Source organism: Prionailurus viverrinus, chromosome A1 (assembly GCF_022837055.1).
Source record: "Prionailurus viverrinus isolate Anna chromosome A1, UM_Priviv_1.0, whole genome shotgun sequence".
Taxonomy (NCBI): Eukaryota; Metazoa; Chordata; class Mammalia; order Carnivora; family Felidae; genus Prionailurus; species Prionailurus viverrinus.
The window spans coordinates 111,958,561-111,980,298 of record NC_062561.1 but is presented as its reverse complement, the minus strand read 5'-3'; the positions used below and the strand labels follow the sequence as shown (position 1 = coordinate 111,980,298).

At 38.1% G+C, this 21,738-nt stretch overlaps 1 protein-coding gene across 2 annotated transcripts in view; it reads right to left on the bottom strand.

The window, feature by feature from the left end:
- SEC24A (SEC24 homolog A, COPII coat complex component) overlaps positions 1–21,738 on the bottom strand; it is a 73,826-nt gene that overhangs the window by 44,782 nt on the left and 7,306 nt on the right. Inside the window, exons 2-3 of one of the 2 annotated variants that reach the window (XM_047846008.1) lie at positions 6,577–7,065; positions 883–1,053 (exon numbers count right to left, since the gene is read on the bottom strand). In XM_047846008.1, the coding sequence (XP_047701964.1) occupies positions 883–1,053; positions 6,577–7,065 (660 nt within the window). The remainder of the gene's footprint in view (positions 1–882; positions 1,054–6,576; positions 7,066–21,738) is intronic. The other variant, XM_047846085.1, reaches the window with a different exon arrangement.

The following is a 21,738-nucleotide window of genomic DNA, read 5'->3' as shown; positions in this document are numbered from 1 at the left end:
TGATATTGAAAACCTTGGGAAAAGTGTTTGTAAAAATAAACAAAAACATTGGGCATATTTTTAGTTGGTTAAAATTTTAAATATTTATTGTAGCTCAATTTTAAAAGTTATAATGAGGCAAAGGCAAACAGTGGGACATTATCATTTTGTTACTCATTGTTAACACCATTCTTTTCAAAATATTCACAGGTCAGTCTTTTCCCTACCTATAGTAATAAAAAAGGAAATGCTACAAGAAAAAACAAAAATGATAACATTAATTGTATTCAGTAGTCGGGTATAGTCAACAATTATTCCCCTCTTCTTGTTTTCCCTTTTCCACATGTTGCTATTAATGGTTAGGTTATTGCTAAAATCAATTTTCTTACTTGCCAAAATATATTGTTTAAACTAATAACTGAAAACAATGCTTTAAAACACTTTATTATTTATATAAAACTTCAAAACGCTTGCATATTTTACTTTTTATTTAGGTTCATAAATATTTGTTAATACTTAATAGCAGAAATCAAAATACTGCTTCCATGGAAAAGAGCCAATATATTAAAAGAATCATTCTAACACCATGCCCAGAAAAGTGAAAGTTCTCTTCTCGCCTTCCTCTTCTAAAAGGCACCTAACTTTTTAGCCATGATTATTAAAATCTGCCTGGCAACAAAAAAGTTAACAGCAGTGGTTCTCAAATGCTAGGCAACAGCCCAGCACAGGGTAGTAGAATTCTAAGGAGCCCTTTTTAAACCCTAAATTCCTGAAGGCCGTCCCTAACCAAAACAACTAGATTTTCTGGAAAAAATATTATCTGAATGCACAGAATTCAAAATAACATTCACCCTTGCAACCTAAGTCAAAACTTTAGGACTTGACTTGGTTTGCCTTGCTTACCTTCTTGGTTGACAGCTGAATTAAATGAGGGCTGGGGTACACCTCTATGTGATGGTTTCTGAGCACTGAGCACCCTCAATGGAGGTGGTCCTCCAGTTGGAGGGGGCCCAAGAGGAGCTCCTGGTTGAAAAGTGGTAGGCAGAGGTGGATTCACTAAGGGGGGTGCAGAACCTATAGAAATATTGTTTTTTCACAAGTCACTTACGTACTTAAGAAAAAGGGCAAAACAGCCTTTTACCAAATTTGAGTAACTTCTAAATTTACATTTTAATTAAAATCAGTACCAAATTACCAGAAATAGGTTACCTGCTCAGGCTTATGAATTCTTAATTTATATGCATGCTTTACACATTTCCAAGTCTCTTTCACATACTTCTCAATTTATCAATTATTAAAGTAGTATAAATATAAAATAAGCATCAAATCACTTCAATGCCCTGTTTAACTTTTTATAACCTGGTCATAGAGCTTCAACAAGGTCATGTCAAACATTCTGATAGAAATTAACATGAATAAAATTTTATTAATAACCTATTAATATAGGCCATTCAGTTAATTCAATTAGGTTGACAGCTTTCTAAAACTATAAACTATTGTGGTTATTCTAAATTCTGCAAGTTTTATTTCATTTTGCTTCATTTTAATTGGGCCATAACCTTTCAGAATGGGATTATAAATTTGTACCTTGTTCAATGTTTAGCTAATAATAATAAAAAGTAGTTTGCTTTGGGGGCACCTGGGTGGCTCAGTCAGTTGAGGGTCTGACTGACTCTTGATTCTGGCTAAGGTAATGATCTCACAGTTCAATCGGATCGAGTCCCACACTGACAGCATGGAGACTGCTTAGGATTCTCTCTTTCCTTCTCTCTAACTCTTCTCTGCTCTTTCTCTCCCTCTCTCTCTCAAAATAAATATATATTTTTTAAAAAGTAGTTTAGTTTCAATGATGGTTGAAATATACTGTATTAAGAACATTCCCTAGGCTTAAAAATCAGGAAACGATACAAAGTTTATGTATATGCTTTATAAAACACTAATATCCAAGAGATTTAAAAGTACTCATCAAACTAGGGCCACCTGGGTGCCTCAGTCGGTTAAGTGTCCAGCTTCAGCTCAGGTCATGATCTCACAGTTTGTGAGTTCCAGCCCCATGTCAGGCTCTGTGCTGACAGCTCAGAGCCTGAAGCCTGCTTCGGATTCTGTGTCTCCCTCTCACTCTGTCCCTCACCCATCCAGGTTCTGTGTCTCTCTGTCTCAAAAATAAATAAAAACATTTAAAAAAAGAAAAAAGTACTCATCAAACAAAACTAAGAATAACATGGTATTTGTTCTTGTATCTCCTTGTATCTCCCTGCCTTGATTTTACCAGTTTTCTATCAGGACAGTAAGTTTTGATAAGTGTAAAAACACTGTCAGTTACTTTTGGGGAAACTCTTCTCCATGATATCAAAAGTTTCATGGGGCACCTGGGTGGCTCAGTTGGTTAAGCATCCAACTTCGGCTCAGGTCATGATCTCGCGGTCCGTGAGTTCGAGCCCTGGGTCAGGCTCTGTTGTTGAGAGCTCAGAGCCTGGAGCCTGTTTCCGATTCTGTGTCTCCCTCTCTCTCTGACCCTCCCCTGTTCATGTTCTGTCTCTCTCTGTCTCAAAAATAAATAAACGTTAAAAAAAATTTTGTTTTTAAAGTTCCAAAACTCATACCACCTGTTCATTCAAGTCAAGAACATTGTTCCCACCTGCTCATTTACCAGAGAAGGAACAAAGTCTACAAAGAAGATGAAATATGGCTGGTAAGAATATGATTTAATTTTTTCATTCTAGGACTTTTTTTAATCCTCTGAATTTGTAAGTGAAATAGGTAATAAATTTTTGCTAATATTCTACCTGTATTTTGTAAAACCTTGTATTTTTTAACGAGAATAAAGATACCCAGATATGAAAATTTTCTTTGTATTCTTTTTTTTTTAATTATTTTGAACATGTATTCATTTTTGAGAAACAGAGACAGAGAGAGCACAAGCAGGGAAGGGGCAGAGAGAGAAAGACACAGAATCTGAAGCAGGCTCCAGGCTCTCAGCTGTCAGCACAGAGCCCAATGAGGGGCTTGAACCCACAAATGTGAGATCATGACCTGAGCCAAAGTCAGACACTTAACTGATTGAGCCACCCAGGCACCCCCAGATATGAAAATTTTCAATGGTTCTTCAATATTGTTCAAATCTTCAGAGCCAAATGAAAAATGATCGTATTATTGAACCTTGTAGCCCCAACAAGATGAATCAGTGCCCTGCTGACAAGGGAAGACAAAGATTACTGCCATATAACTCTCTTATCAAAGCAACACTGACACATATCCAAGGCAATACAGACAAGTCAAAGGAACAAAAGGACAAGGTACACTACCAACTCAGCATGAGCAAGAATGTATGATATATCCGACCACAAAGAGGTAACAAACTAATGTTTAACAAAATACTAGTAAGTGTAGAGATTTTTCATACCTTTAAGGAAAAAAAATTGAAACCACAATATGCTACATTTCATAAAACAGATATTTTGTGAAGCTGAATAATTTTTTTAAAGATTTTAAGTAATCTCTAAACCCAATATGGGGCTCAAACTCAGAAACCTGAGATAAGAGTTGCATACTCCACTGATTGAGCCAGCCAGGAGCCCTTCAAACTGAATAATTATTTTTTTCTTTTAAAGTTTATTTATTTATTTTGACCGTGGGAAGGGGAGAGGGAGACAGAACCCCAAGCAGGCCCACACTGTGAGCACAAAGCCTAATGTGGTGCTTGAATCCACAAACCATGAGATCATGATCTGACCCGAAACCAAGGGTCGGACGCTCAAATGACTGAGCTATCCAGGTGCCTGACAAACTGAATAATTCTTATTTGTAACACTAATAGCTAGAGTTAAAACCTGCCCTTTGAGATCCCTAAAGTTAATGTAAGGATGTTAAAACATAGCCTATTAGAAAAAAAAAAGTCAGAGAAATTTAATATGTGGACTAGAAACAATATAACCTAGACAGAGTTTTGAGATCAGATAATCAGGCACCTATTGCCAATGATGTGTTGAAAAAACAAAGGTAAAAAATGAGGAATTTTTTAGAAATATCTTAAAAAAAAAGAGTAGTAATACATTTAAGGTTAGTATTCTTAGTTTATATATCCTTCTTTCATTTTATATATATATTTATTTAATTTTATGTTTATTTATTTATTACTACTGATTTTTTTAAGTTTATTTATTTTTGAGAGACAGAGAGAGACAGAGCATGAGCATGGGAGGAGGAGAGCGAGAGGGAGACAAAGAATCTCAGCACAGAGTCCAACACGGGGCTCAAACTCACGAGCCGTGAGATCATGACCTGAGCTAAAGCCAGATTATTAACCGAACTGAGCCACCCTGGCACCCCACAAAGTTTATTTATTATTTTGTAAGAAAGAGAGCACATGGGAACAGGGAACATGGGCAGAGAGAACAGGGAAGGGGCAGAGAGAGAGAGAGTTTCAAGCAGGCTCCAAGTTATCAGTGCAGAGCCCCATGCAGGGTTCGAATTCATGAACTGTAAGATCATGACCTGAGCCAAAATCAGAAGTCAGACATTTAACTGACTGAGCCACTCAGACACCCCATTTTCCTTCTCTTATATGGGAACCTTCATAAGTTTTGACACTTGCTTATGTCTCCTTCACCACATCTGTGGTGTAGCCCTCTACCTGAGGACTTCTGTTATAGACAAAAAAATTTCAGATTATTGATGATGTCCTTTTTAATGAAAAGCCACACGTACTCTTAAATAGTTATCTTTTTTTTTAATTTTAAAAAATGTATTTATTAATTTTGAGAGCAAGAGTGCAAGTGGGGAAGGGGCAAAGAGAGGAGAGAGAACCCCAAGTCGGCTCCACACAGTCAGTACAGAGCCTGACAGGGGGCTGAAACTCATGATCTGCAAGATCATGACCGGAGCCAAAGTCAGAAGGTTAACCGACTGAGCCACCCAGGTGCCCCTTTAACAGGTTTTAAATAATATCTCTTCCCAAACTATTTTCTTGTGGCTTTGGGCAAAGTATGCAAGCCTCACATTTCTTATCTGTAAAAGAGACTGTGTGAAGATTAAATAAGATACCACATATAAAAGTTTGGTAAAGTGCTGGAAAATAATATTCAATAAATGTTTTTAGAATTATCAATAATAAGGTGAAAATTCATTAATTTCAAGTGACTGACCCTCACTTATGGTGCCAAATGAGTAAGAATAAAAGCAACCAGAAAGATTTGAGTTTTAACAGCAGATCAGATTTCTACAAAGAAACTAATTTCCTAGAAGCAGCTTTAACCTTGATAGGCCAAAATGCAAAATGAGTTCATTGGGGCTGATGACTGACGAGAGGCTAAGAAAAATATTTCCAGGAGCCTGATGAAATGTATGTAGTATACAGACCCAGAAATACATATACAAGGTAATTACTGATATCCCTATCAAAAATCCAGCTGTCTTTTTTGCAAAAATTGACAAGCTAATACTAAAACTCTTATGGAAATGCCAAGGGACGAAGAACAGCCAAAACAGTCTTAAAAAAAAAAAAAAAAAGTTAGAGGAGTTATACCTGCCAAATTCAAGGCTTACTATAAAACTACAATAATCAAATTGATACTGGTATAAAGATAGACATAGATCAACAGAATAGAAATCAGAGTCTAGAAATAAATCTTTACATTTATGATCAATTGATTTTCAATAAGGGGGCCAACAACATTCATTGGAAGAAACAACATTCCTTCCATCAAATAGACCTGGGTTAAATGCAAACCCAGAGGCACAAGAATGAAGTTGAATCCCTACCTAACACCATACACAAAAATTAACTCCCAAATCGATCAAAGACCTAAATATAAGGACTAAAACTATAAAACTTTTACAAGAAAACATAGATAATAAATCTCTGTCCACTGTTTTCTAAAACTGCAGTTCTGCTCAATAACACTCCTCACTAGAAAAGCTACTGTCTGTTCTCACCTACCCCTACAGGATACTACAGTTTCTGGGGACCAAAACTATCTAAGCTACAACAAAAAGATAATCCAAGCTTCTTCAGATCAAGACCAAAGACAGATCAGAGGGACTGAGCTTCCTACACTACAAGATGGAACCCAGTTAATAAAAGTAATGGCAATGGAGTGCCTGGGTGGCTCAGTCAGTTAAGTGTCCGACTTTGGCTCAGGTTATGATCTCACGGCTCGTGAGTTTCAAGTCCCACATTGGGCTCTGTGCTGACAGATCAGAGCCTGGAGCCTGCTTCAAGCTCTGGGTCTCCCTCCCTCTCTCTCTCTGCCCCTCCCCTGCTCACACTCTGTCTCTCTCTCTCTCTCTCAAAAATAAATAAAAACATTAAAAAACAAGTAATGGCAAGTCCTTAAGGAAGTGGTTCTGTATGCATATCTGATTCCCTGAAATATCATGGCTGAAAGAAACACAGAGCATACTTCCAAAGGAAGGAAGCAAATCCATGATTTTAAGTTAACTCAAAGTTTAGAAAAGTAATTTCTTTAAAGATTAACAATGATTTAAAAAACCAATAGTTCTCCATATGGTTTCAGGGCTTGAAATGTTAATTAAAACATCTAAACAAGCAAAATTTTCCCATTTCTACATATGAAGCACTCCTATTAAGAACTTTACCTGATTTTATGAAGCTGTTTTGAAGTGAAGGATCCCCAGAAGAAACATATTGATGAGTTGTCAAATTTGTATTCCCAGACAGAGATTGGGATGATACACGAGGACAATGGTCTGTCTGGGATCCTGTGGATGGATAGTTATATTGCCAATTTGAAGGTGGTTGTACACTGGCTCCAGGAAGAAAGCTACCAGAAGGCATTGATGTAGCAGCTGCGTTCTGAGAAGTAGGTAGTGGCATTCGGGGAACAGAACCACTGTGGAGTGAAGTTGTCACTGGATTAGAAGCCACAAGTGGTCTATAAAGAGTCTGCCCAGGTCCCTGATAATTACTTAAGGGAGAAACAGTCTGAGAACCACCATAGTTAGACTGTCCAGAGACGGGATTCAGAGTCTTTGCTGGTATTAGATGAGGGTAGGATCCTGGAAGCTGAGAATTATATCCTTGGCTCACTGATACTTGTGAAGACATCAGTGTATTTTGGACAGGACCTTCCAATAAGAAGAGAAAAAAATCAGTCTTGCAAACAAAGCAATAAAAATACTTCTAAAAATACAGTGCAACATGTGGTACTCGTACAATTCAAAAATAAAAAGACATATAACTCAATTAAAAATGAGCAAAGGATTTAGACATTCAAATATATTTCTAAAGAGATATACAAATGGCCAGTAAGTACATGCAAAAAACACTCAACATTATTAGTCACTAGCGAAATAGAAATCAAAACCACAACAGGATGGCACTGACACCAAGTAAGATGACTAAAATGAAAAGACAGTAAACATTTTAGTGTTAACAAGAATGCAGAGAAACTGGAAGCCTCATACATTGCTAGTGGAAGTGTAAAATGGTGCAACTACAGCAGAAAACATTTTGGCAGTTCCTCAAAGTATTAAACAGTTAATGTATAATCCAGCAATTCCACTCCTACCCTGCATAAAAACTCATACACAAATGTTCATAACACCATTATTCACAATTGCCAAAAAGTGGAAACAACCCAAATGTTCAGCAACTGATGAACAGATAAACAAAAGGGGTGTATCTATACAATAGAATATTATTTGATCATAAAAGGAATGAAATATTGATGACATTTTTTAACACAAATAAACCTTGAAAACATTAGCTAAGTGAAAGATGCTGGTCACAAAAGGGCATACGTACAATGTATGATTCATTTACATGAAATGTCCGGAATAGGAGACTTCACAGACACAGAGACAGATTTGCAGTTCCCTGGCTGGGTGGAGAAGGGAATGGGGAATAACTGCTAATGGGAATAAAGTTTCTTTTGAGAATTATAAAATATATTATAAAACGGATAGTACTGATGGAAGCAAAACTCTGTGAATACACTAAACACCATTGAACTGTACACTTTAAAGCTGTTATATTAAAAAAAAAATCCTGAGAATGATTTCTCCTACCCAGGAATAAACTGTTATTTCTATCCCTAAAATTAGACAATAAAAGGAAATAAGAAAGTTGGCTGCCATGCTGCTTTTCTGCATGAGCTGTGGGAATGGGATGATCACGGAGGAGGGACAGCGCTGCTAGCACTTTGCCTGCAACACCTGCTGCTACATGTGCAACATCACTCACAAGGTAACAAATCCGAAGTTACTGAGTTCGAGTCCCTCATCGGGCTCTGTGCTGATAGCACGGAGCCTGTTTGGGTTTCTCCCTTTCTCTCTCTCTCTGCCCCTCCTTTGCTCACCTGCTCTCTCTCTCTCTCAAAATAAAGAAATAAACTTAAAAAAAATTTTAAGTTTAAAAAAGAATATTAAGAGAAAAAGGAAGTTATAAAAAAAAAGGTAAGATACCTTCTTATAAGCCTTTTTATTATGAAAATTTTCAAACATACACAAAAATGTAAGACCCTTTATGCAGATACAAAATACACATACCCTTTATGCACATACAAAATAAAATGACTAGAATCACATTTGATGTATGTATTAGTTTTAGATAGCTTGATATTGTTATGATAGAAAGTTTTTCCATTTACAAACATGGTATATCTCTACATTTATTCAAACATGTATCTTCCAACTATATTTCATGCTTTTTTCATAAAGATGTTGTAACTTATTTAAACTAAACCTAGTTAGGGGCACCTGGGTGGTTCAGTTGGTTAAGCATTGGACTCTTGATTTCAGCTCAGTCACGATCTCACTGTCATGAGATCGAGCCCTGCATCACCTCCACACTGAGCATGGAGCCTGCTTAAGATTCTCTCTCTCTCCCTCTGTCCCTCCCCCATGTGCACACGCACGCACTCTATCTCCACTCCCAAAAAAAGAGGAAAAAAAACAGAAACTAAATTTAGCTAATTTGCTACTAAATATTTTTTACCTCGTAGTTATGATAGAATATTTAATTTTATTTCTTATTAGTTAAAATGCTATTGATTTTTCAAAGTACCATAAACACCCAATTATAAGGTGAGATTTTTCCTTAAAACTTATTTCTCAAAACAGAAGTCATCTTTTTTTTTTTCTTCAACGTTTATTTATTTTTGGGACAGAGAGAGACAGAGCATGAACGGGCGAGGGGCAGAGAGAGAGGGAGACACAGAATAGGAAACAGGCTCCAGGCTCTGAGCCATCAGCCCAGAGCCCGACGCGGGGCTCGAACTCACAGACCGCGAGATCGTGACCTGGCTGAAGTCGGACGCTTAACCGACTGCGCCACCCAGGCGCCCCTTATATGAGTCTCTACAAAGGTTCTCATTGTACAAAAATGTTTTATACTAGTGGATTAATACTATTTATCAAACTGTGAGTAGCAATATATTAAATGACTTATAAAATCAATGAGTTACAAACTATCCTTTTTGTCATCAAACAGAAGACATTAGTTAAGAATGGCAAATATAGGGGCGCCTGGGTGGCTTAGCCAGTTGAGCATCTGACTCTTGGTTTCGGCTCGGGTCATGATCTCACAGTTTCACGAGTTCAGACCCCATATCAAGCTCTGTGCTGGCAGCTGGGAGCCTGCTGGAATTCTCCCTTTCCCTTTCCCTCTCTCTCTGTCTCTCCCCCACTCACGCTGTCTCTGTCTCCCTCAAAATAAATAAATAAACTTAAAAAAAAAAGAATGGCAAACATCACAGTATATTACATGTAATTAAAGACAAATATTGTGGTTTCATTTATATATATATATATATATATATATATATATATGGTCACTACTTAAAATGTATTTTTTTATTGTAGATCACAGTTAAAGTCTGAAAAGCACTTGACCAACTGATACTTTTGCAGCAACACTTATCCCTCTATAATTTATTCCCTGCACATCGTATTACCTTTTTAAAACATGGATCGTATCAACTTCCCTGCTCAAAACTTCCGAAGTCCTTATCTTAGCTTGTTGGACCCTCTTTGTCCCTGGCTTCCTTTCTGGTCTCATCTCCTATTTCCTTTTTTAAAAAATACTGGACATTGATTTTATTTTAATAAAACACTGCCAGGATAATACATATGTTCTTTCTGATCTGGAAGTAAAGTATCCTGTATCCCTTTGATTCTGTTTGTTTCTTACTTGCTCTCTAAGCAAATTTTAACATAAAGTTCAATTTTTCTGTAAGGTTAGGTTTAACGTAAAGTATGTCAACTCAGACAAGAAAGGCTTGAGCCACAGACAAGTGGCTTGAGCCACAGATTCACTACATCCATATTTGTTATGTTAATCAAGTATGATTCTTCTCTCATTAAGGCCCTTCCACTCCCAAATTGATTTTACTACTAGTTAATAATATTTGTTTATCTATATTGGCCAAGGAGTCTTTTTATCTGATATCTCTAACTCAGAAGAGGTGGCTATGCATGTTGTTCTTAACAACTTGGAGCAGATTAGCGGTTGCAAACATATGCCTTTACAATTCTACCTTGTAACAGTTTACCATACAATATAAAATGGCTTAATGAATAATTTTCAGTAAAGACTGAAAGTTCCTCTTTAAATATGCATTTACAATGAAAATCCTCATCTTTGAGTCTAATAAATGCATATAGTAAAGTCACTCCGTCAGCTGACTTCAATTAACACATTTAATAGCCAAAGACCATTAGTCTCAAAATAATAAATATTTAAAATAAATAAACAAACAAATAAACTGTACATATGCAGAGCACCCGGCTGGCTCAGTCAGTAGAGCATGTGACTCTTTTTTTTTTTTTTTAATTATTATTTTTTTTTAACGTTTATTTATTTTTGGGACAGAGAGAGACAGAGCATGAATGGGGGAGGGGCAGAGAGAGAGGGAGACACAGAATTGGAAACAGGCTCCAGGCTCTGAGCCATCAGCCCAGAGCCCGACGCGGGGCTCGAACTCACGGACCGCGAGATCGTGACCTGGCTGAAGTCGGACGCTCAACCGACTGTGCCACCCAGGCGCCCCAAGCATGTGACTCTTGATCTCAGGATCGTGAGTTTGTGTTCCACACTGGGCACAGAGATTACTTTAAAAGTAAATAAATAAACAGTGCATATGTGTTTTATATAAAGTGTAAGTGTGTTTCACAATAAGCATTTTAAAATCAAAAAGTGCATTAAAGGGGTGCCTGGGTGACTCAGTTGGGTGAGCATCCAACACTTGATTTTGGCTTGGCTCATGATCCAAGGGTCATGTGATCAAGCCCCTCATTGAGCTCCGTGCTGAGCAGGGAGCGTGCTTGAGATTCTCTCTCTCTCTCTCTGCTCCTCTCACCCACTCATGCTCTCTTCCTAAAATAAACAAAAAAAGCCTTTAAAAAAAGTGCATTAAAGATTTTTTTTTTAACTTTTTTTTTAACGTTTATTTATTTTTGGGACAGAGAGAGACAGAGCATGAACGGGGGAGGGGCAGAGAGACAGGGAGACACAGAATCTGAAACAGGCTCCAGGCTCTGAGCCGTCAGCCCAGAGCCCGACACGGGGCTCGAACTCACGGACCGCGAGATCGTGACCTGGCTGAAGTCGGACGCTTAACCGACTGCGCCACCCAGGCGCCCCTTAAAGATTTTAAATAAAATGATTTCATAAGTATAGAAGGAAAAAATGAATGTTTCTAATACATAGTATTTAAATTTTTTCCTTACATATATCTTTTTTTAATGTTTATTTATGAGAGTGCGCATGCACATGTGTGCAAGAGTGGGGGAGGGGCAGAGAGAGAGGGAGATAGAGGATCAGAGTCCCAATATGGGGCTTGAATCCACGAACCATGAAATCATGACCTGAGCCAAAGTCAGATGCTGAACAGACTGAGCCACCCAGGTGCCCCTCCTTACATATACAGTAAAACCGTAATTCATTCCAGAAACATGCTTGTAATCCAAAGCACTTGTATATCAAAGCAAATTTCCTCATAAGAAATCATAGGAACTCACATGAATCATTCCACAACCCAAAAATATTCACATAAAAATGATTACAATACTGTAATATGATACAAAATAATAAATTCAAAATATAAAGAAAAATAAACAAATTAACCTGCACTTACCTTTGAAAACCTTTGTGGCTGGTGTGAGGGAGACAAGAGAGAGGAGGAGGGTTATTGTGTAGGATGACTTTCACTATCACTAATGGAATCACTGCTGTCTACTGGTAATTCAATGTAATCTTTTTCATTTCGTGCAACTTTAACAAGGAACCTATCCAATGACATTTGCTTTTGCCTCCTTTTGAAAATTTTATGGAAATGTGACATTGCATCAATGATCATCCACTCCCACAGCAAGAGAGATAGAGAGGGGGAACCATTGGCTCAGTTGTGATCATGTGACATTTGGTGTCTTGTACCACTAGTATTGCAAGACATCACTCGTTTATCAAGTTACAATTTATCAGAAATGTTTGCTCATCTTGTGGAACGCTCACTCGCTCACAGAACAAGTTACTCGCAATCCAAGGTTTTACTGTATATTTTTTTTTTTAATTTTTTTTTTTTCAACGTTTATTTATTTTTGGGACAGAGAGAGACAGAGCATGAACGGGGGAGGGGCAGAGCGAGAGGGAGACACAGAATGGGAAACAGGCTCCAGGCTCTGAGCCATCAGCCCAGAGCCTGACGCGGGGCTCAAACTCACGGACCGCGAGATCGTGACCTGGCTGAAGTCGGACGCTTAACCGACTGCGCCACCCAGGCGCCCCTACTGTATATTTTTTAAATACAAAGTTTAAAGATGCATATGTTAATAAAATAAAACACCAAATACCACAAATAGTCATTTGTTTATTTCATACATACCCCTAGAATTTCATACTTCAAAGTGAGTTGAAGAAAAATGAAGAGGGGAAAATTTTCTCATTGGGAAAATGGAGAATTGCCTTTTCGGAGGATCACTTTATATTTAAGCATATATATAACATTTCATACCATAGGATACCAAATAGATTAAATTTTATTGTCAAAATATCATCTTAACTTCTTTGAACACAAAACTAAATCTGTCACCCTGCACAGTGTGGCACCATTCTGACTCAAATATGTGATTTGGTTCCCTTTTACTTAACTGCTAAATTACAAGGTAGGGGATTTAGGAGATCAGAAAATCCAAAACCATCACAATCATAGTCATCTTTCCAAATAAGAAAACAAAACAAAAGAAACAAAAACACTGGGACCAGAAGGAACAGTTAAACCAATCCATTTAGTCCTGGCTCTTATCAGGGGCACTGTCTGCAATAAGAACATTTCTGGTTAATTTCTGGACCTTTCTATTTACATTTAGGGTTTTTGTTTTGTTTTTTTACTGATCTCTATCTTAAGACCCCAAAGAAAGCAACAGATTTATAAATGTGCATATGCCATGGTAATCCAATGGAAAAGTACTTAAAGTATTCAAATGGTGACCTTTTAGGCCTGGAATCATTTTTTTTTTAATTTTTTTTTTTCAATATTTATTTATTTATTTTTAGGACAGAGAGAGACAGAGCATGAACGGGGGAGGGGTAGAGAGAGAGGGAGACACAGAATCGGAAACAGGCTCCAGGCTCCAAGCCATCAGCCCAGAGCCTGACGCGGGGCTCGAACTCACGGACCGCGAGATCGTGACCTGGCTGAAGTCGGACGCTTAACCGACTGCGCCACCCAGGCGCCCCATGGAATCATTTTAAGATAAGACAAAAAAAAATTGGCCATAGGGGAAAGGCCACTGTTCAATGGTACCACCAATGAGAAGTCACCAATGGGAAAGCTAAATATATTCATGAAAAGCAGCTAAATATGTTACTTATCTGATTATTTACACAGGTTTTAAAAGGTTTCATTTTCCTGAATTTTATCCCCTCAATGTTTATAGAACCCATTTATATAGCCATCTTGAATGCTTCTTGAACAACACATGAGGTAAGGGAAGAGTGAAAAGTATAAATAAGCAACTTATCTCTGGCTGATCTCTGAAACATCAAAACAGAGAAATATGTTGTGGGAGATTAACTAGTTTGATTTCTAAGAATACTATGCTTATATATACATGATTTATCAAACACTAATAAATGAATTACAGAATGTACATATTCCATTTTAAAAATATTTACTTACTTACGTATCTAATTATTTACTTACTTACTTATGTAATCTCTACACCCAACGTGGGGCTGGAACTCATGATCCTGAGATCAAGAGTCACATGTTCTCCAGACTGAGCCAGCCCCTGCTTTTTAACTATTTATTTTAGGGGGCACCTGAGTGGCTCAGTTCAGCTGAATGTCTGACTCTTGATTTCAGCTCTGTTCATGATCCCAGGGTCCTGGGATCAAGTCCCACATTGGGCTCCGCACGGAGCATAGAGCCTGCTTAGGATTCTCTCTCTCTGCCTGCCTCTCCCCCACCTCAAATAATTAAATAAATAAAAGTTATTTATTTTAGAACGTGCATATTCCAAAGGACTCTCAAGATCCTGGTACCCTGAAAAACTTCGGGCTAAGACCAGCAAAGTAACCTGTCCCAAATCACACCAAAAGTCCACACAGTTCACTGAAGCCCTAGTCATTTTCTATATAGTCTAACTCCAGTGTAGTGCATATTCAATCTCTAAGATATAAAAAACTATCTAAAAAAATGTTATAACTCCTATACAATCAACTTCCTGATAGTACAAGGTCACTCTATATGAAATGTATATGGAAAGAGGCATTATAAAGTAGTAATTAAGAGCACAAACTGGGAAAAAATGTCCAAGAGTAAATTCTGGCCTTGACTTTTACTAAGTGTCCTTGAGCAAGATATTTATTTAACCTTTCTAGACTTACTTTCCTCATCTATAAAACAGGAAGAGTAAAAGCAGCTAAATTATAGCATTCATGTGTATAGTAGGAAGAAAAATGACCCCCCAAATATGTTTATATTATAATCCCTAGGATGTGTAAATAGGTTACATGCCAAAAAACAATTTAAGATAGGAGACAGAATTAAGGTTGCTAAGCAGCAGCTGGGTGGCTCAGCTGGTGAAGCATCAGACTCTGGGTTTTACCTCAGGTCATCACGATCTCATGGTTCACGAGTTTGAACCCGGCATCTGGCTCTATGCTGACAGTGTGGAGACTGCTTGGGATTCTCTCTCTCTCTCTCTCTCTCTCTCTCTCTCTCTCTCTCTCCATCCCTCTCTGTCCCCCCACCTGCTCATGTGCTCCCCGTATCTCTCTCAAAATAAATAAATAAACTTTAAAGAAAAGAAAAGAATTAAGGCTGCTAATCAAGTGACCTTGAGATAGGAAGATTATTTTAGACTATTTGGGTGGTCCCAATGTAATCACAAGGGTGAAAGAGGAAGGCAGGAGTCAGGGTCAGAATGATACTATATGGAGAAAGACTTGACAGGGCATCAGTGGCTTTAAAGATGGTAGGGGGCATGAGTCAAGGATCAAGGACAGCCTCCAGAAGTTGGAAAAGACAAAACATTTTCTGATAAGGAATGCAGCCCTGATGTACTACTTCAGGTTTCTGACCTTCACAACTATGACAATTTTGTGTTGTTTTAAGCCACCAAATTTGTGGTAATGTTACAGCAACAATAAAATTTAATACGATGTAAGAATGAGATTTCTATGAAACATTTATGATGTTTCTCATACAATTAGTATAAAATAAATGCTTGCTCTTTTCATTTAAGAAACATGTATTTGTGTCCTTAATGCTGCAGCACTCACCTTAAGTCTGTTACCAATAAACCAAATAGTTTCATCTAAACTAATCTTGTTTTTCTAGTCTTTCATTTAAAGACTGATGCTATACTTAGGCTAATTACTCATTTTATGTCAAATGGTTAACAATATTCTATTAATTCTCTCATTGAAAAGACATATTTTACCAAATATCTTTGGAGGAAACAAAGGTAAGGTCCACTCCAACCCTGCCCTCAAGTAGCTCACCATCCACATTGGAAGACAAAGAACCAGGCAAGGGCAACAGAAAATGATGTGATAGTGGCAACTTCAGGACACTATGAGAGCACAAGGAAGCAGCACTTGGACTAAAATGAAGGCAGAAAGGTAACAAAGATGGTTTCCTGAGGAAGACAAGTTTCAGCTAAGATCTTTTTTTTTTTTAATTTTTTTAACATTTATTTATTATTGAGAGACAGAGAGAGAGCATGAGCATGGGAGGAGCACAGAGGAGACACACAATACAAAGCAGGCTCCAAGCTCTGAGCTGTCAGCACAGAGCCCGATGCAGGGCTTGAACTCACAAACTGCGAGATCATGACCTGAGTCTTAGTCGGACGCTTAACCAACTGAGCCACCCAGGCGCCCCTCAGCTAAGATCTTAAGAGATCATCGAAGTTAGTTCCAGGAAAAGGAGTGCCAAGAGTGTTTCCAGAGGGACTCCTGGGTGGCTCAGTAGGTTAAGTATCCAACTTTGACTCAGGTCATGATCTCATGGTTCATGAGTTTGAGCCCTATGTCAGGCTCTGCGCTGACACTGCAGAGCCTGCTAAGGATTCTTTCTCTCTCCCTCTCCCTGCCCCTCTCGTGCACTCCTCCCCGCCCCCCGCCTTCTCAATAATTAATCAACTAAGTAAATAAATCAATAAAATAATTTTTAGAAAATAGTGTTTCCAGAAAAGGGAGCAACATGTGTAACAGCCTGTGGTCATGAAAGGGCATTGTGAAAGAAGTTCAGTCTGCCAGAACAAAAGTCAAGTGACTGAGTCAAATGTCTAAAGTGAAACAGGAGTTTAAACTACACCCTCAAAGAGTTTGGATTTGAGCCTAAAGGCAATGGGGAGCTTCGGAAAGGCTACCAGTGGGACAGTATAAATTTGCACATAAAAGAACCTCTTGGAGATTAGAGGAGAAATAAGAGATTGAAAGGAGTCTACAGCTGTAGTCCAGGCAAGAAATGATTGACTAAACAGCAGCAGTGGGAATACAGAGATGTTTGACTCAATAAAAACATTTGTAAAAAGTTAATTCATAAGCACATTGTGGGTCATGCAAATAGAAACAGACATCTCACAGCCTAGTCTTATCACAAGATTTCATGGCCCACTTCATATTTTTATTTACTGTTTTATCATCGGCTAATGTTGAAAGGCCTTTAAGGCAAGTAAAAGCCATGCATCATCAAAATGCACAAAATAAAGGGGGCCTGGGTGGCTCAGTTAGAAGAGCATGTGACTTTTGATCTTGGGGTCGTGAGTTCAAGCCCCGCTCTGGGCCTAGAGCTTACTTAAAAGGATTTAAGCCAGTTAAGCATCTGACTTCGACTCAGGTCATGATCTCATGGGTTAGTGAGTTCAAGTCCCGCATCGAGTGAGCTCCTGCCCACTTAAGGTGAGCCCCACTTCTCTCTCTGCCTCTCATGAGATTCTCTCTCCATCCATGCTCACTTGTGCCCTCTCCTCAATTAAAAAAAAAAGGATTTTAATATTTTAATTCTGAAGTCATTAATAAACTAAGTAACCCATCAAAATAATAGATTAGGGATTATAAATGGGTCCAGAACACCCCACTGTGGCATACAAGTTATTTTGAGCAGAGGGCATGAGTTACTGAAATCTTTTTTTTAATGTTTTAAAAAATTTTTTTTAATATTTGTTTTAGTTTTCAGAGAAAGAGCACAAGTGGGGGAGGGGCACAGAGAGGAGACACAGAATCCAAAGCAGACTCCAGGCTCTATACTGTCAGCACAAAACCTGACACGGGGCTTAAACCCACAAACTCCGAAATCATGACCTGAAGTCAGATGCTCAACCGAGTCACCCAGGTGCCCCAATGTTTGCTTATTTTTGAGAAAGACAGAATATGAATGAGGAAGGGGCAGACAGAGAGGGAGACAGAGATTCTGAACTGGGCTCTGTGCTGACAGCAGAGAGCCGGACTCAAGACTGGAACCTGCGGCGAGATCGTGACCTGAGCCGAAGCTGGATGTTTAACCAAGTGAGCCACCCAGGCGCCCCTTCCTGAAATCTCTTATTCACCTAAATGCAGAGTCTCCCAAAAGAACTCCAAAGAATTCAATTATCATAAATCTCCAATCCACAACAACCAGAAATGATGGACTCTTATCACGTGATGAGAAGTCTCCACACCACACCTAAACATGCATTGTCACAGAACTACCAAATTTCCCATATATTCTACTAAGGTCCCATTTATCTTTCCTAAAATCATTTCATGTGATGAGAAGTCTCCACACCACACCTAAACATGCATTGTCACAGAACTACCAAATTTCCCATATATTCTACTAAGGTCCCATTTATCTTTCCTAAAATCATTTGTTTTCCCATAAGCACCCTTCTCTCTCCCCCCTTCCCCTATTAAGATGATACGTAAGTCCTAAAGTCTATTTATTTGCCTCCTTGAGTCACATTTTTGTAAACTCTCATGATACATATGAAAATTATGTCTCTTCTCTTGTTGATCTGTCTCTTGCCACTTTAATTCACAGGCCCCCAAACACCAAAACTAACAGGGTAGAAAGAAAATTCTTCCTCACTGACAAGTGAAAATAAGTCTCATCTTTAAAAAGAAAAAACAAGGGTGCCTGGGTGGCTCAGTCAGTTAAGCATCTGACTTCAGCTCAGGTCATGATCTCATGGTTTGTGGGTTAGAACCGTGCATGGGGCTTTGGGCTCACAGCTCAAAGCCTGGACCTTGCTTGGGATTGTGTCTCCCTCTCTCTCTGCCCCTTCCCCACTCGTGCTCTCTCTCTCTCAAAAATAAATAAACCTTAAAAACATTAAAAAACAAAAAGTAAATGAAAGAAAAGAAAAAGAAAACAGTGACTATGATAATCATGCAAATGATGTTCCAACATGTTCAAAATAAAAACAATCCAATCAATTTTGGCTTCAGTCAAACATAACCCATCACATTACTTAATGTTTTAACTTTGAACTGTACTGCTTTTGTAGATGTTTTTATTTTAATTTGTTTAGGTTTTACATTGCACTCCAGCTATTAACATATGAAATTTATGGCTAGTTTTGTGTTTGCATATACATTTTATAAAAAATAATTTAACATTGGGGTTGCAAAGAAATATTTAATACCTGTACATTACTTAAGTTTTAAAAAACTGAAGAAATAGAACTGATAGGATTTGACGTGGAACTGAATATGTGAACTGATGTGAACTGAAAAGGGGAAGCAATCAAGGTTAACTCTCCAGATTCTAACCTGAACAACTCAGTGGATGATAGTGCCATTCACTGGATAGAAGGAGAAGAAAAGAATTGGAGAAGGCAGAGAATAGCAAAAGGAAGAGGGGCTGGAAAATTAAACATACTTGCTGAGAATGCAAGCTGATGCAGCCACTCTGGAAAACAATATGGAGGTTCCTCAAAAAATTAAAAATAGAACTACCCTATGACCCAGCAATTGCACTACTAGGTATTTATCCAAGGGATACAGGTGTGCTGTTTCGAAGGGACACATGCACCCCAATGTTTATAGCAGCACTATCAACAATAGCCAAAGTATGGAAAGAACCCCAAATGTCCACTGGTGGCTGAACGGATAAAGAAGATGTGGTATATCTATACAATGGGGTATTACTCGGCAATAAAAAGGAATGAAATCTTGCCATTTGCGACTATGTGAATGGAACTGGAGGGTATTATGCTAAGTGAAATTAGTCAGAGAAAGACAAATGTCATATGACTTCACTCATATGAGCACTTTCAAAGACAAAACAAGTGAACACAAGGAAAGGGAAACAAAAATAATATAAAAACAGGGAGGGGGACAAAGCATAAGAGACTCTTAAATATGGAGAACAAACAGAGGGTTACTGGAGGGGGTTGGGATGGGGGATGGGCTAAATGGGTAAGGGACATAATCCATGAAATCCATGAAATCATTGTTGCACTATATGCTAACTAATTTGGATATAAATTTTAAAAAAATAAAATAAAAAAATAAATAATAAAAACATACTTTCAGTTGGTACCAAGAAATCCAAGTACAGAGGTACAACAGAAAGACAACTATTTGCAGCCAAAGAGATGGGTTTCTGCTTATGATATAACTTTGGTAATCACTGGCATATGCATAACATTTGATACCATGGGAATTAATGATATCCAGAGAGTATAGAGTAGGGAAAGAAGAAACCCCGCCACAGAAATTATGTGAAATAATATTTGTTATTTTCTTGAAGACTTTAAGTTCATTTATTTACTTTTTTAGCATAATCTCTACACTGAATGTAGGGCTCAAACTCAAAACTCGGAGATCAAAAGTCACATGCTGTACTGAGTCACCCAGCCACCCTTATTGTTATATATTTTTAAAAAGCAAGAAAGAAAAAGAAGAGAACCAGGTCAGAACCCTGAGGAACACCAACATTTAAGAAAGAGAAGAGGGGCACCTGAGTGGTTCAGGTGGTTAGGCATCTGACTCCTGATTTTAGCTCAGATCATGCTCTCATGGTTCTTGAGATGAGCCCCTCAACTCACTGACAGCACGGAGCCTACTTTGCATTCTCTCTCCTCTCTCTCTGCCCCTCCCCACCCACACGTGTGCTTTCTCTCTCTCAAAATATGTAAACTTAAAAAATTAAAAAAAAAAAAAAGAGAGACCGAAGGAAAAGGCAACAAAAAAAGGTGGAAATATTGAGAATATTACTGTTAAAAAAGTAGCAAACAAACCAGAAGGGTCTGAAATGAAAACAAGTAGTGGTAAAGGTTATCAGTTGCTGCTTGAAAAATACAATGAGAATTGAAAAGACATTTTTTGTACTTAGTAACCAAAAAGTCCTTTGGGGCCTTGTTTAGGGTTGTTTTGGGATGTGTGTGGAAGTAGAAGCCAAATTCAGAGAGGGTAAATAGGCAAAGAACCAAACAAGAGATTAAAACAAAAGCAGATGAGGGGCGCCTGGGTGGCTCAGTCGGTTAAGCGTCCAGCTTCAGCTCAGGTCACGATCTTGCAGTGCTGACAGCTTGGAGCCTGAAGCCTGCTTCAGATTCTGTGTCTCGTCTCTCTGTCCCTCCCCGACTCAGGCTCTGTCTCTATCTCAAAAATAAATAAAAACATTAAAAAAAAGAAAAAAGTACTCATCAAACAAAACTAAGAATAACATGGTATTTGTTCTTGTATCTCCCAGTATCTCCCTGCCTTGATTTTACCAGTTTTCTATCAGGACACTAAGTTTTGATAAGTGTAAAAACACTGTCAGTTACTTTTGGGGAAACTCTTCTCCATGATATCAAAAGTTCCATGGGGTGCCTGGGTGGCTCAGTTGGTTAAGCATCCAACTTCGGCTCAGGTTATGATCTCGCGGTCCGTGAGTTCGAGCCCTGTGTCAGGCTCTGTGGTGACAGATCAGAGCCTGAAGCCTGTTTTGGATTCTGTGTCTCCCTCACTCTCTGTCCCTCCCCCACTCATGCTCTGTCTCTCTCACTCTCAAAAATGAATAAATGTTAAAAATAAATAAATAAATAAAAGAAAATAAAAGCAAATGACGACTTCTCAATTACCCAAACAGCGGCTTCAGAATCAAAGTGATCATAGGTTCCACCTTTATAAATTCCTAGTGTACTCAATGGGATCCCAGAATCTGCATTAGTAAAAATTTCATGTAGTCATGGTTCTCAGGTACTTCAGAATGAAACTTTATAAAGTTTAAAAACCACTGATTTGAAAAATTATTGATACATGATTATTCGTGAAATCTAGCATGCAAAAACTGAGATACTTCTGCATACTATCCCAAT